General features: G+C 40.9%; 1 protein-coding gene across 1 annotated transcript in view; it reads right to left on the reverse strand.

Annotated features, from left to right (window-relative positions):
* Positions 1-16,146, reverse strand: part of SCLT1 (sodium channel and clathrin linker 1) — a 143,433-nt gene that overhangs the window by 30,260 nt on the left and 97,027 nt on the right. The window contains exons 13-17 of the mRNA XM_019522092.1: positions 13,458-13,529; positions 12,372-12,446; positions 11,592-11,737; positions 8,719-8,911; positions 7,441-7,637 (exon numbers count right to left, since the gene is read on the reverse strand). Of these exons, the coding sequence (XP_019377637.1) occupies positions 7,441-7,637; positions 8,719-8,911; positions 11,592-11,737; positions 12,372-12,446; positions 13,458-13,529 (683 nt within the window). The remainder of the gene's footprint in view (positions 1-7,440; positions 7,638-8,718; positions 8,912-11,591; positions 11,738-12,371; positions 12,447-13,457; positions 13,530-16,146) is intronic.

The raw sequence follows: 16,146 nt of genomic DNA on the forward strand, positions 1-16,146 counted from the left end.
TGCTTGTAGATGTTTGTGTGTGATGTGTGCGAGGAAGATGAGATTAAGTTTAAACATTAGGGTTGTGTGAAGTTTCGGTAGCTGATTCAATCTGAAGGAGATTCGGTCTGAGTCGGCAGCCAAATCTCCAAATCTGAATCGAATCGGGAGACTCATTAAAAGGTCTGAATTGAATCGGAAGCCTTCCGAGTTTCAGAAGGCTTGCAGTAACCAGAAACTGAGAAGAGGGAGGAGGATGGGGTGACCTTCCATACAGGTAGTCTTTGACTTATGGCGGTTTGAGTTACGACAAACGGTGCTAACAAACTTTTTGTAAATTGCGACCCCATTTCCAGGTTCTGACTTCATGATGTGGGACACAGCTGCTTCCAGGTTGTAAGTCTGTTTTGGTGAATGGAGGGGGAAGGGAAGGGGCATGGGAGGGTGTAGATCAATGCCTCCACAGCAAGGGAGGGATTGGGCCTGGGGCTGAGCCAAGTTGCCAAGCCGGGGTGGGACTCGGGGAGTGGGGCGGGACTTGCGTGATGCCGGTCTAGAAGCTGCTCTTCTGGTGGCTCCTCTGGCAGATCTCACTGCCAGTCCAGGAGGGCATGGGAGTGGGCATGTGCCCCCAGATATGTGCAGGGTGGGCTGGGCCGGGCTGCACTCTGGGAAGCTAGCCCCAGTCGCCCACCAGTGGGCTGTGCTCTACAGGGTGGGCGGAGCCAGGGCTGTGCTCTGGGAGGCTAGCCCCAGCCACAGCCTGGAGCACACTGATGGCTCTGCTCACCCTGCAGAACACAGCCCAGCAGTGGGGGCTTGCTGTTCGGAGCACAGCCCTGGCTCCATCTGCCCTGCAGAGCACAGTGGAGCAGGGGCTATGGCGGGGGAGGGCTGCAGCTGACTTAAAATTCCCCATAGCCCCTGCCACTGGCCCCACCCCAACCTGGGTGCAGACGCCTGCCCCCATGCCCTTCCTCTGCGTCCTGCTGGGGCAGGGTGAAGCCGCAGCTTGTCCAGGAGGTCAGCTTGTCCCGCGGATGCTGAAGTGGCTTCTGCTGCTTTGCACCACTGGTCCAAGGTAGTGCAGCAGCACCATCCCACACCTCATCTTGGCTGGGCAGGAAGACATAGCCCCTGCTCCCAGTGCTTTCCACCACCCGTCCAGAAAGCAGTCCAGCCCATTCCACCCCGCGCAGATCCAGAGGCACATGCCTGCCCTTGTGCCCTCCAAGACTGGTGGCAAGAGTCATTGGAAGAGGCACCAGAACAGCAGCTCCTGGACCAGCGGCATGTGGTGGAGGAACCTCCCCTCCCCTTGTTCCAGCCCCAGCCCCAATCCCTCCCTTGCTGTGGGGGCACTGATCTGCCCTGCTCACACCCCTTCCCTCCCCACTCTGCCCACCACAACAGACTTACCAACTGGAGGCAGCTGTGTCCAGCATCGTTGAGGACTGCCTGTATAGTTTATGGCAATATCCACATCAATGCCGAATCTCTGAATCCAAATCGGCTGAATCGAATTGGGACAGTGATTCAAATCACTGTCCCTACAAATCGGCCGAATCTGAAGCAAATACTTGCTGCTTCACACAGGCCTATTAAACAAGTTCTAAAATATAGAATCATAGACAAGTAGGGATGGAAGGGATCTCCGCAGGTCCTATAGTCCAACCCCTTTCCTGAGGCAGGATTATCCCTATTCAAACCATCCTATACAAATCCACTGTCTAACCTCTTAGCAAAACTACACGGTCAACCCTGATACAACACAAGACATAACATCTTAACCTTCCACAGGTAAAGCAGCAGGGACCACGGTGACCAACATCCTGCTACTGTAAAGGTGGTTAATATATGTTCAAGAAAGCTAGGTTTTCCTTGTAGTTGCATAAACCTTACTTAATTTTGTACCATAAGCAGTCAGACTGTAATATACTGAAAGACCATTATATCAGCTCAGTCCAAGCCCACTGATTTCAAATGGACTTTCCACCTGGTGATCAGTTTTAACATGTGTTTTACCACATTGGAGTTCTGCCACTATTCTACTTAAGGTTCTTGCTAATTTTGTTACAAAACCATTGAGGTGTTTGTCTCAAAGTTATTTTACTTTTGGTTGAATAACCTGCAGTATTTTTTGGTTCTTGACAAGAGATGTTTTGAATGTCTAGAAGATATCTGCACTCAAAATAATTACACTAATATTTTAAAATCAACATATGAAACCTGTTAGTTTATAATACAACAAAGACTTTATTTTGCAGAAATTCTCTTTCATAAACACCATGGCTAATTTGTGCATCAATCGCATTCTGTACTACATACCTTTGTAGGGTAGTGCAAAACCTGTAAAATGTTTAAGCTGGCTTTCTATTTACCATTGTAGATGATATTTAATTACCAGTATTGTAATGGCACTTGTCAGCATATCAGAGAACCAATCACAAAGAATATAGATGCAATAACAAAGTTCTTTATGTAAGTTTAAATGACAAACTTGTTTTAGCAAATTACTCTGATTAGTTTCTATTGTTACTGTTTTCAGATCACATCTAAAATAATTCCTTCCACATATTTCATAGAATACCTGATCAGAGAAAGAATGATAAACATAAACTATGAAATCATCTCCAAAAGGTGAAATCGCTTGGTATTAGTATTAAATACACAACATCTGCCAAAATAATATAGGCTTTCCACATGGAGTGTGTGTAGATTTACAGCTTTTGATATGGAAAGAACTGAGTTTTTCCTCTTCTGCTCATCAAGGCAGTCCTGTCTAATGAAATAGCTATTACACCAGTAAATAGGATGTTAAATCTTTGCAGGATATTCCCGGACACTACTATATGGACAGTCCTGACACACAAATAGGACATTTTCAAAACAGGCTATTCATTTTTCATGCAGGTTCAAAGAAAAAACTATTTGTTATGTTTTTTTCAGTTTATTTTGAAAACTAATATACATCAGCAATTTGATTTCAATTGAAGCTTCTGATCCATTATGGAAATATTTTAATGTTCTAGTCCTACTCATAATAGCTTTGAGAGAGAAAGGGCACCTATACACATGCTGGACATCTGCTCCGACACGTGATAACCAAATCTACCTAAGCATGTTAATTAATGCACCCCAGCAGTCTCCATGTCATGTCCATTCAGAGTCCCTGTGCTTTAAAATGGTGGTGGAGGCGCTTGAACTAAAGCTTGTCCAATGATTTTTAGTTCAAGCACCTCCGCTGACATTTTGAAGTGTGGGATGATGAATAAACATGACACTGTGGGTGCTTTAATTAGAGTGAGTCTCAGAGCTGCTCTAATTAAAGCACCTCCCTTCCCACCTGAAGCATGTGTATAGATGCCCAAAGTGTTTGTTTTCATTGGTCATTTCACTTTCCCTGGGTGTGCCTACATATGCAATTAATAGTACCTGTATCTGACGGTACTATCCGACAGTGCTGTCTACACTGGCCCAATTTCTGTGCATGTTTAGATGGTGAAGCTTTACTGTGCAGTAAATTAGTCTACTGCACAGTAAAGCACATGTGTAGACATGCCCCTTTTCTGCTGTTTTTTTCTCCTTAAACTGAAAGTTCTGTTTGATCATCTCCAACATTAGTTATGACCCCATATGTTGAGCTGTGAAAAACATTTTCAGCATTTCTTTGTTTTTTGAAAGACAGGATATAGCCTAGATTTAATTGTGTAACCTTACTTTGCTTTGAAACACTACGTCCATTGTTCTTCTGTAGTCAAACAGTGACATAAGATGATAAAAAAGCAGCTGCAAGAGTTGACTAATTACATTTAGTCAAAACTATACTAATCTGTTAATTAATAAAAGCTTGAAAAACAAGATACATAGCTCATAGAAGAGCTGTGAGTTATGAATTTAGTTTTTTTTCATAAAGACACTTTATGTAAGAAAATCTGGAAAACTTTCCAAAATGAAGCACAGGCAGATTAAGAAAAGTATATAACGGTTACCCCACGAAAAGTAAAATCAGAATAAAATGATTCGAAACAGCATTCTATCCCCAAGCCATGGCAGGTTAAACACATCTTGAATGGTTTTTAGTAAAGCTGTTGCATAAGCAGCTTTTTTTAACTTCTAAAACTAGATGTGCATTGATATATCAGTTGCATATTGGATTGGCACCAATAACAGGACATTTTTGTGGCCAATAATGTCACTGATAAATGCTGCATGCAGCTGCAGCATGCACACAGCCTGGAATGCAGTCTGGCAGCTTGGAGAGCAGAGTCCAGCTGGTAAGTCTGTGGTGGGGAAGGGTTTGGTGGGGCAGATCGAGGCCCCCATGGTGAGGGAGAGAGTAGCGTAGGGGCAGGCACTGGCCAGCCAGGGTGGTAAATGCAACCCTGGGAGCAGGACGGACCTGCAGACGGCTCGTCCAGGGGGCACAGGGAGGTGGCTAGCTCCCTGCTGCTGCACACGCCCCTGGGGCGCATGTACCCCCTGGATTTGTGTGCAGGGACAGGGTGGGCTGCCTGCTGTGGGCACAAGGCCAGGCCTCTGTGTGCACTGGCCTCTTCCCAGTGAGGGGCTGGGTGGGTGGCAGCAGCAGCACTGGGAGGGGTGGCTATGGGGTGGGCTATAGCCACCCCAAAATTCCCCATCAACTGAAGAAATGATATGGCTTTCTAAAACTTTCTAATCACTGTGTGTTATCTGAAGCTATTATAATGTTGATATTATCAAGAAACTTTAAACAGACATACCCCTAAATACAACAAAAAACAATAATTACATACATGTTAGTAGGTCGTGCTTCAACCTCTCAGCCTATTTCTTTCTTCTTTCTTATGGACAGCCGCAGATACAAATCTTGTTCTAACTTTCATTTCTTTCTTGCTACTTCCCAACATTCCCTTTCCATTGTCTCTTCAAGCTATGGTATTTGGCCACCTTCCTTTTCTGCTGTTTTCCTTTGAAATCCATTACATATGCTGATCCTCCCTCAGTGTACACCCTTTCAGTACTCATTGGCCAGTCTTAAATGCTTCCTCTACTCCTAATTGTCAATTTACAAAAACTCATGCTAAATAGTGAGAAGTTAACTTGGCTCTTGTACAATAGAAATAGCCTTAGAAGTGGCACATTTAATGGTTATTCCAAAGTGGAAATCTTGTAAATTTCACATTTTAATATTCCCCTTTAACACCTTGTTAAAGGAAAACTGAAGTTTCACAATACCTGAAACACAAACTTTTGTCTATGCTTTACACAGCATTTTCTTACGTAAGATATGCCCCAAAATAAAACACATATCTTGTTTCTGGGAGCATAACATAGAAAAAAAGAATTTTCCAAAGTCATAACTGACTGTGTGACAGAGTAAGTCCTCCTGGAAACACTGAGTTATCACTCTGGAGATACTCAGAGTGACACTCTGGAAAGTCTGAGTGAGGTAGAAGGAACTTCCTGGCATGGCAGGGCAGCAACAGGGCTACGCCCCCAACTCTTGTAGGGACAGTAGCAAGACTGTTACTTCTTTAGCATAACTAGCTCTTCATATAAATTCCTGTATATATATATAAATTATGAAGGGTTGTTTCCACACCACAAGCTTCATCAAAATACAACATACTGTGTATGCAGCCGCTCACTTGCCTTGAGCCAGCTCAGCTGCTGAAGCACAAGCTACAGTGCTCAGCCAAAAGCTACAGCTGTGAGAGGGTTAACATAGGACTCCACCCTTTCTGGTTGCTGGGGCCAGACACAAGGAGCACAGCATCTGTTTGCTTCTATTCCTCCCCATTCCAGTGAATAAAAATCAATTTTTGTCACTGAAGACAAGCCCTTTAATTTTAGAGGAAAAAGTGTATGTTAGTAAGCAAGTAAATACAGCATTATAATTTCATAATTATCTTCCTAAGGAAGAAATACTTTACTACATATTATTATGAACATTTGAATATATCCTGCATTTCAGGAAGTAAAATAAGCTATATAAAGGAATTTTAACTTCCTGTGTTTTGTGTAGCCTACCCATTTTCCTAATGTGAAAACTGAATGCATCTTATCCACAATGAAAACACAGCCCAGTATACTTCCTTCTGTAACTGCTTAGAGAATGGACTGTAGTCAGTAACACACAGCAAGTAAAAAGGTGCCATTCAGACTTTCTCCTCGTTTTCTGTATTTTTAAAATCTTAGGAACATGTAAAATGTTCTTGAGAGGTTGGGCGGACAACACCATGTGTTAAAGAACAAGGCCTAGATAAATGCAGAATACGTAATACATCTGTTTGCTGAACTGATAAATCCAGTTGTTAATATTTTCATGTAGCCAAAAAAAGAAGAAACAACATATATAGCAATTAACTTAGTTGCTGGGATAGATATTTATAAATTAAGAGTTGCCACTTCTTGTACCTACCTGCAGATAATATAGGCAACTCACTGGGCAAATAGGTCTACTTGCCAAATCCCATTAATAGCAGCACTGGAACTAACAGGGTATAGTCAGTTTTACTATTGCTAACAGTGGAAGTACTAAGATGAGCTGTAAGATTAACCTTCAACAGTATCTGTCAGAATTAACTTTCTGATTGCCATATTAGTCTGATAGACGTGGTTTTGTTTAACAATAAGAATGGTGGAAGAACTGTATAAAACGTTGCCTAAAATTTCTCTTGCCTACAGCATAAGGTCCTTCACAAATTATATCTATCCAGAAAAGACAGAAACTGAACTGAATGGATTCAAACGATGCTTTTATAACCTCATCTTTGAACACCTGGTATCAGAAGACAATACTCATGCGGCCTCCAACAGGCAATGCTTTTCAGAGCTTTCTTAAAATTCAGTGATAACCTGCAACAGAATTTAAGGAGGGTAACTTCAAGAAGTGTAAAATATAGTGGAACCTGGATTTTTCATTTCCAAGCGGTTTACAACTTGCTTAATTCACAGCAGTTTGCTGAATTAGGGAGACACTGCCCATCTGTCCTGTGCAGGTCTTTCGTGTGGTATAAAGGCATTCCCTGTTAGTTTGCAAACCCTCATCTTGGCTAGTTGGTTAGGAATCTGGCCCGGAGAAGAAACTGGGTTCTACTGTATAGAAAATTTCATAAACCAGAGCTCAAGTTTCCTAAAGCATGACAGTTTACTTGGAAAGAAAAAAAACGTAACAGCTATTCTCTGTAATAAAATGTCAAATGTACACAATAGTATAGTACCTTAGCTGAGGTAGAAAGCTCTAATTTCTATATTTGCCTTTCTAAATTTGGAACAGTGCAGAAACTGAGCAAGAAATTTCCAAACATTGCTTTTGCAGCATCTTTTGTTGGTCTGCAGAAAATGCAACATTTTCTCTGGACTGGATGTTTTGCTTACCATCCTTTATTTCCACAGCATGTACAGTTTCATAATGATGACCGAAACTGAAGAGTGCAACTAATTAAAGAAAAACACTAACAAGAGTGAACTTACTTCATGTGACTGATCCTGGTCTCTGTTGTTTCTGTCAGCTTCTTTGTTTCTTCCTTCCATCGGTTTGTTGCTTTTTGCTGAGCTACCAAAAGACGTCTCAGTTCACCAGAGGAATTTTGGTTAGCATCTTCTAGCTCTTTCAGTTGGGCCTCAAATCCGTGCTCTTTCACTAAATGCTCATGTTCCATTGTGCTTATCTAGAATATGTCCACATAATACAAAATCAATGTGTCCAATTTCTACTTATTCTCTCAAATAGAAATATTTGCCTAAAACCAATTCAAACATGTAGTACACTTAAAAATAAAGGATAATGGAGCTGTTACTCTGTCTTTATTTAGTTATATTCTACAAGTAATTTTATTTTTTCTCCCCTAAAATTTAAAGGTATGACTGCAGTTGAAATAGATCTAGCCAAGTTAACTTTAAACTACCTAGTTCAGGTACCAGTAACATAACAGCACAGAGGTCAGCTTGGGCAAGCCTAAGTATCTACCCAGGATGGCGGGCAGATTTTGCAGGCTATATTGAACCCTGTGCTGCTAGAAGCTGTGTTCTTATCAGTATCTGGACAGCTAGCTTGGACACATCTGCATTTGGGTTGCCATGTGGAAGCATCATTAAAATGTAAGACTCTTGGGGAAAGGCTTACATCTAGGGGTCCACTGATAGAGATTTTGGGGGCTGATACCAATACCCGATATTTAAGGAGGCATATTGGTGATACTGATCTGATTTCCAATACAGTTGCCTCCAGCTGGTGAGTCTGTGTGGTGGAAAGGGATGGGGGAAGAAGGGGCATTGGGGGTGCAGATCAACGCCCTCCCATGGTGAGGGCGGGGGCAAGGGCTGCTCAGCCAGGGTTGGGTGGGCATGAGACGGGGTGGTGATGGGTTGCTGCATGGTGGAAGGGGGCTTGGGCCAGCCCCAACCTGGGCCCGTAGGGGGGAGAGGCTGTGACCTGGCCCCCCATCCAACCTGGCCAGGTGGAGAGAAGGGGGTATAGCTTGGTCCTGCAGGGTGGAACAAAAAGGGAGTGTGGGTTTGGGATTTTGGCAGTGAGAAGGGGTGGCAATACTGCGACTACTCCCTTGCCACCAAATTTCCCAACCTGTGGGGAGCCCTGTAGTTCCACAGGCCACATTTGGCCCACAGACCACAGCTTGAGCACCTCTGCTGTATAGGGATCTCAAACATCTGATTTGGGTTCATGAATTCCATTCTCAGAGTGAGGCAATTATAAATTCAGGTCCATCCATTATTACTTTTTTATAGTACCTTGAATTTAGCCTTTTTTTGTGCCTCCATGGCAAATTTCTTCAAGTCCTCTATTTCTTTTCGCAACTGTTCATTTTCTTGCTGTAGTCGTAGCCTTTGTTCACTGACACAACCAGACTTTTCTCTTTCGGAATCCAGAATGCTTTGCAACTTACGAACCATTTCCTGGCAACGAGATATCTCTTCCTCAGTGCTAGAAAAAAACAATTGATTCTCACTTAATCAGAAGGTAAAGTCAGTCTATATCTTTTTGAGTACCCTTATCTTTTGTCCATGCCTTTCAATTATGAAATTTATATTTAGAAGGCAGAATTCTCATGTTTAAAATGCATAATGCTTACCACTGACTTATTTGTTAAGACTGGCAAATGTGAATTCTAGTGTGTGAGACTTCATGCTTTAAATATTTTTTCCAACTTCCAGCAGGGTCAATATTCAAGAAAAATAAGGAGGCTCAAACTTTAGCATGAATATTTAATTGAAATTTAAAAAGTTCTTTTTTCTCAGTAAAGTGATCATGGAAAATTAACTTTACTCTCTCCATCTCCAATAAACAAGGCATGCTTTTGTTAAACAAACTACATTTAAAGGTGAGTATTTTTGAGCCATAATATAAAGGATGTTGAACTAAGAGTCTTGATGCAAGAGTCTTGAGGTAAAAAGTTCAGAAGACTTATTAACTCCCTCAGCTCTGAAACTTGGACTTCGGATATATTGTTCCCATTTGCTATATTACAGCTTTACTTTTGCCCTATAACATTCCCTATTATTTTCCCCATGTCACTTATGATTCCTACCACAAACTTGATATCAAATACCAACACAATCCTCACTTTCCGATTTCTACTTCACTCCTGAGTGATCCCATCCTCTAAGATACCATACATTTTAGATCTTTTTTAGGTAAAGTACTGTCCAGTACTAACCACATTTTTTGCTTTGATAGCACTATAAAATATGGATTTTCTGTGCAGGTTTGATGAAGGCAAACATGTCTGCGGCAAAGGAGCAAGCATAAGGTGATAGTAAAGACTTTCTGCAATGAAACAATTTATATAACGAACTAAAAAAATCAAGTAATCTCCTTACCCAGGGGAAACAGAGCTCCCATTTTAAGTGGTAAAAGATGCATGAAGCTTCTCTGAACATTGCTGTGTTTTGCTCTCTGCTATAAAGCATCCACTTCTCTTTCAATCGCTTGTGAGCACTTGGGCTTCACAACTCTTTGCTCTAGCTTCAAAAATGGTACTATAGCTAGCAGCCCAATTCTCTCAAGCATGCTTGAAACACCTCTATGTCACGCCTACTCAGATTTAGAGTAAGGGGTATCATAGGCCAGGAGAGAAAAGGAAAATGCTCTTTATCTTGTGACTTTTCATTCTAGCACCTTCCATTCACACAGCCTTCACAAAATACTTGCTTGGAGCCTAACCTTGTCATATGTTTGAAGCAAGTACTATCCAGAACAATAAGCTAACAAAGCTTCTAAGTGCTACTTCTTTCACACCATCTGCAGGAGAACCTTGATGTAAAATATAGGGATTTCAAACTGCTACCTAAGCAACAGCCAAATAAAGCATAATGTAGTCCTCTGTGGGACATTCAGACTATCTGACATGAATGGTTCTAGAATGAAAACTTACCTAAGACAATTTCCTTCTCTTAATCCCACAGGGAAAAAAAAGATTCAGTCTATTCAGGGAGAATTAAAATGGAACCTACAGATTTCTGAGGGTATCTTGTTCCGTAACACTTTTTACCAAACTCCACATCTACTTTGTCAGGTAGGCAACTCAAAATATTCAGAAAAACTACAGATGGATGACCCTTCTAATAGATTCATAGAGAAAGTCTGAAGGCTTCAGTTGAACCTATCCTGTTGCTCTACAAACTATGGGAATACTTCCTTTACAGGAAAGTAGATTTTATTCCTCTGCCGCCAGCTCAACTGTTTCAATGCACATCTTGGCTAGGAACTGACTGGAAGTTAGTTCCTACAGCCTACCCTCTGTCTCCTGTTTCTGAAGCAGAAAAGGTCTTATCCTTCAACTCCTTGTCAGAGGCCAGAAGACTTTGAATTTAGTCATTTTGAAGAGAATAGCCTTAAAGCCAATTAATACAGACACATTTCTCCCCTACTGGGGGAAGAAAAAATAGTAGTGAAGCAAGAGACTGTTGAATAAAAGGTGAGTGTACAAGAGAATAAGGTTACAAAGCCATTAGAGGAAAAAAAGTACTCATATTACAGATGAACCTTAGGAAGAAACAACACTTAGCACATCACAAATCTTAAAGTGTCAGAAGGCAGGTCACAGTGCTTTACAGGGAGAACTTCTTTAAGGTAGAGTGCTACCTTAAATAACCCCCTGGTAGAGTTTTTGAGTAGTTGTTAAGGAGAGGAGGAAACAAGGCTGTGAGAAAAATAAAAATCTGGAAAAAAATACTCTTCTTCAGTTGTTCAGTACAAAGAACTTAATCTCAGTACTGCAAGTGTAATACCAAAAAGAAACTAGCCTAATTTACTAGACAATAATTCTAGTAAATGCAGAATGCAGAAATTCTGCTGTATTTTTTACATAAAGTGATTTTTCCAAACAGATAATACTGCATATTAAGATTATTAGTTACGAAGTTGACTTCGCTTTTCTATTTTCTCTGTGTTATAGAACAGTTCTGATCTTGTCTTGAATTCTAAACAATATTATTCCCACTTATATTACTACAGTAGTAATGCTGTTACAATTAAACAAGAATAACAATAAGAAGCCTACTACTCTTCTTCCTGCTGCTTAAGAACATTTTATGCTATGACACTTCAAAGATTAGGTGGAATATTTAGTGAAATCCTAATTTGTAAGACATCTGTTACTCACTTCATTTCCAGATACTTCATTTTGTTTTGTGCTGACTGCAGACTCAATTGAAGGTCATCTTTTGCACTTTCTGCTCTTAGGCATCTTTGGTGCAGTTCCTCCAGTTTTCTGTAATCATATTCATTTCCTTGGTTTTCACGGTATATCTGTGGAGCAGGCTTTCATGTAAATATCTCATTTTAATCACATGAATGGCTATCAGCATACTATCGCTGTCTTTGTTCCATGCAGTTTTAGTAGCTGATATAATGGGATTTCCATCATTACAACTGCTACTAAGATAATAGTTTTATAGATCTTGCAGTCAGTTAATTTTCTTGATATGTGGTCTTTAGTTTCAACTGCTGCTCCTACTTTTACTCACTGGATTATGTTAAACATTTTTCTCCTACTCCCCAGCTTTTACACTTCTTAAATATTTGTAAACAGGTTTTACTACTGTTTGTCATAACCTGCATGAAGCTAACAGGAACCTAATGAATATGTTAAGCAGCCATTTACTGGTTTAGGAACATCATCTCAGAGCCACTGCTTACAGTTTATTTACTACTTCTCTAAAATGGAACATGAAATCCATTTTATTTAATTTTAAATCCGAACCCTGAAATTAAAAAGAAAAATTAAAAATAAAAAAGACAAAACACAGGCATCATGGTATACTGTTCACCTTGCTTTAACAGGTATTACTCAGGAGAAAAACAATAGTAAAATATATCATAAGCTAATTTAATAAAACAATAAAAAAAATTTGAAGTGCAAATATGCAATTTTCTTTCTTACCTTTTCAAGTTCTTCTTCCACTGCTCGCTTCTCTCTAATAGCCCGTTCTGTTTGACTCTGCTTTTCTCCACATTCCTATAGAAAACCAAGCTATATTTGTAATCCTTATTAATTCACTGGGTACTATCTAATTTATATACTGAATAAGACAGGGGATACTTAAATGCCACTATCTGAAACTACTAGCTAGAGGACAGACTGCAATGTCTTATATACAACCAGACTAACAGAATTTTTTTTGGATGCAAAGGTTCTTATAAACTACAGTCTGCGAATGTGTAGATACGGCACCAAAAGGATCACCTTACAGAACCAAGAAAATAGTTCTGGAAAACCCTGTTGTTCTAGGTATACATTTTTCTATATCAAATTAAGCACTCCAAACCAACTGATTTTCGTATAATCAACAAAAGGTAAACATTAAATCAAGTGCTACCTCTAAATAGTATTTCAAATTCCTTACCCAAACCAATCAGGTGCAAAACTGTCTAAGTTGCAACTGTTTTCTACTGACTATTTTTCCTCTTTGTGTCTGAAATCAGTCAGACCCTTTCTGCTGAATCTTTAAAAAATGCCTCTTCATGGAGAGATCAAAACTGAAATATTTCAGTCCACATGAAGACTGACAGTTATAAACAACTGAAAGAGCCCTGTATCAGGGATCCAAAAATTCCTGTTACTTTAAGGGGAAAGTGCAGCAGGCAAACCTTGCTGCGTAGGCAGGCAGCTAAGTAGGAGGTAGCTGCACTGCAAGAAGCTGGCTGTGTGAGGCAGATTCCAGGCAGCCTGAAAAGTTATGACACTGTAGAACAAGAATAGGAAGAACTGTAACGGTACATTAATTTATAAAAAAAAAATCATTTTTATAATTTAAAATACATTTTCATTTAAAAAACAGAACTGGCATTTCATGGCTGCTGACAACTGACATCTAAATGCCCTACTGAGGGTCTCAAACAACTTGTTCAAGTCTCTCTAGATTTAGATAAGCAATTAGATAACTATAAGAGGGAGCATATTAGAATATAATACAGAATTCAAACATTTTGATGGTAAGGAATATTTTCAACAAAGTCTGGACTGTACCATTTGGAGAGCAGTAAGTTCTTCTGATAGTCGAGAAATCTGTATATTGTACTGTTTCCTTGCAGCTTCTACCTGCAATTAAAAACATAATAAAAACAAACCAAAAATTTAACTCACTCTACATGAACTGCTTTTCTGTTGCATGAAATGCATACGGTACTGGAATTAGCAGTATTCACCAGTTTCCAGACGGGAACTTTTTGGAAACTATTTAGAAGATATGGACTACATTTATGAATGGTAGTATGAACAGTAATTAACTTTTTGTCAAGGAGACTTTAATAACAAGTTGCCTCTATGAAAGGGAATTGTGACACCAAAATACCCAAATTAGAGTTAAAATCTATTGTTTTTTGGTGATCAGAAACAAAAAAGGCATTGTTTCACTATATGACATTTCTGAATTAAGGAACAGTTCTCGAGTTTTTGGAGGAGAGAAAAAGATTTGAAGAGCATGTAATTGAATTTGAATAAGAAGCATGTGTAACATGGGAGACAGCAGTAACTATGTATGCATTTTTAATAATCTATGAAAACTAGTTATTCAAATAGGTTACATATTATGTGAAGTTTTGTAAAATTATTACTGTTTGCCTATGTTGCTTTAATTCAGTGGGAACTGTTGGAAAAACAAACAAAAGAAACCTACAATTAAGTAGTTTTTTTTTTCTTTTAGAAAGTAATTTTGCGAATGATTTATAACAGAGGTGTCAAAGACACTGCCTGTGGCCTGCATCTGGCTCCTGAAGCCACGCCATCTGGCCCCCAGTACTGACCCTGGGTCACAAGTTAACCCATGTCACAGATGGTGCATGTTGGACTGGCCCTGGGAGCTGCATTACACATGGCATGTGCTCCAGCACCGTACTGCATGTAGCTTGAGGCCAGTCCAAGACACCTCCCGCATGTGGATCCTGCTCTGGCTGGTCTGGGACTGCAGCACACACAGCACAAACTTTAGTACTGATGCTGCATGCAGCTTGCATCACAGAGTGGCCTGACTGGGTGTTGTGTGTGGCTTACACCCTGGATCAGACAGAGTGGTCACCAGATCTGGCACTGGGGGGCAGGGGAAGTTTCCATGGGCCTGATCCAGCTCACAGGCCAGCCCCAAACTGTTCATTTGGCCCATGGACCAATCCCAGACCACTCATCAGGGCCACACCTTGGTCTACAAAACTCAGCCAGTTTTAAAACTACCTTAAAGGAGTGTATGTCAGGCTACAGTTCTAGAGACTAGGTGTGATATGCTGACTTTCTGAAGCCAACTGAAAAACACCTGATTTCAGTAGAGTATGGACTTCACTGTAGCCCCTAAGATCTGGACACAGAAAGAACCGCTTTTTAGAAGAAAGTGAAAGAATCCCAACAGAAGAGCCAAAAGGAAAGGGCAGTACAGCACTTAACCAGAACACCAGAGAACACAGCAATTCTGGTGTGGTATTTTACTCTAATACTGATGTTGTGCAACTGGAAGTAATATATGTTTAAGAAAAATGTTTTCTTTAGGTCTGTCAGGACTAGGCTAAGTGTGGCTTATGCTCTGCAGTTTGATTAAGTGGGTCAGCTGAACCCAGTGAACTAACCTGGCCCTGCTAAGCCGTAGGTATACTCCTACCAAGGAGGAGTAAACCTACTTGGCCCATACTTGCAGGAAGGCAGTTAGAAAAGTCAAAGCAAATAAAGAGCTGAGGCTGGCAACACAAATTAAAGAGAACAAAAAGTCTTTTTTTAAGTATGTAGGGAGTAAAAGGAAGGCACTGGGCAGCACAGGACCCCTACTGAACAAAAAGGAGCAATTAGTGAGGGGGGGGGAGGGGGGGGAGATAAGGCTGAGCTATTCAATGAGTTTTTTGCCTCTGTGTTCCTGAATAGGGGTCAAGAAAAGTCTGCTAATGGGTTCTTAAATGGGCATCAGAGGGACACCAGCTCACCAACTGTCAATGCTCACTTGATGCAGAGTCACTTGGATGGACTGGCTGTGTTCAAGTCAGCAGGCCCAGATGAGCTGCATCTGAGAGTACTGAAGGAATTGGCCAGTGTCATAGCAGAATCACTGGCACGGCCTTTTTGAGCACTCATGGCGCTTGGGTCAGGTCCCGGAGGACTGGAAAAGGGCCAGTGTGGTCCCTATTTTCAAGAAGGGGAGGAAGGAGGATCTGAGTAATTATAGGCCAGTCAGTCTCACCTCCATCCTTGGTAAGGTCTTTGAAATGATTATGAAGGATCATATTTGTGGGAGTCCAGTGAGAAAAATAATGCAGCAGGGAAACCAGCATGGACTTGCAGCAGGTAGATCATGCCTGACCAATCTGGTTTCATTTTATGACAGGGTCACAAAATGCTTAGATGTAGTAGAGGTGGATGTTGTTTTCTTGGATTTTAGCAAGGCCTTTGATACGGTGTCTCATCCCATTCTCATAAATATATTAAGAGGCTGCGATATAGATGTTTACATGGTCTGGTGGATGGCAACTTGACTTAGCGGTCGCACCCAGAGGGTGGTTGCAGATGGGTTGGTATCGACCTGGAAGGATGTAGGTAGTGGGGTCCCGCAGGGTTCGGTCCTTGGACCTGTAGACTTCAATATCTTCATCAGTGACTTGGATGTGGGTGTGAAGAGTACTCTATCCAAGTTTCTGGATGATACTGAATTGTGGGGTGAAGTGCATGCTCCTGAGGGTAGGGA

This window comes from Gavialis gangeticus, unplaced genomic scaffold, assembly GCF_001723915.1.
Source record: "Gavialis gangeticus isolate Ggan-Ray unplaced genomic scaffold, GavGan_comp1, whole genome shotgun sequence".
Classification (NCBI taxonomy): domain Eukaryota; kingdom Metazoa; phylum Chordata; order Crocodylia; family Gavialidae; genus Gavialis; species Gavialis gangeticus.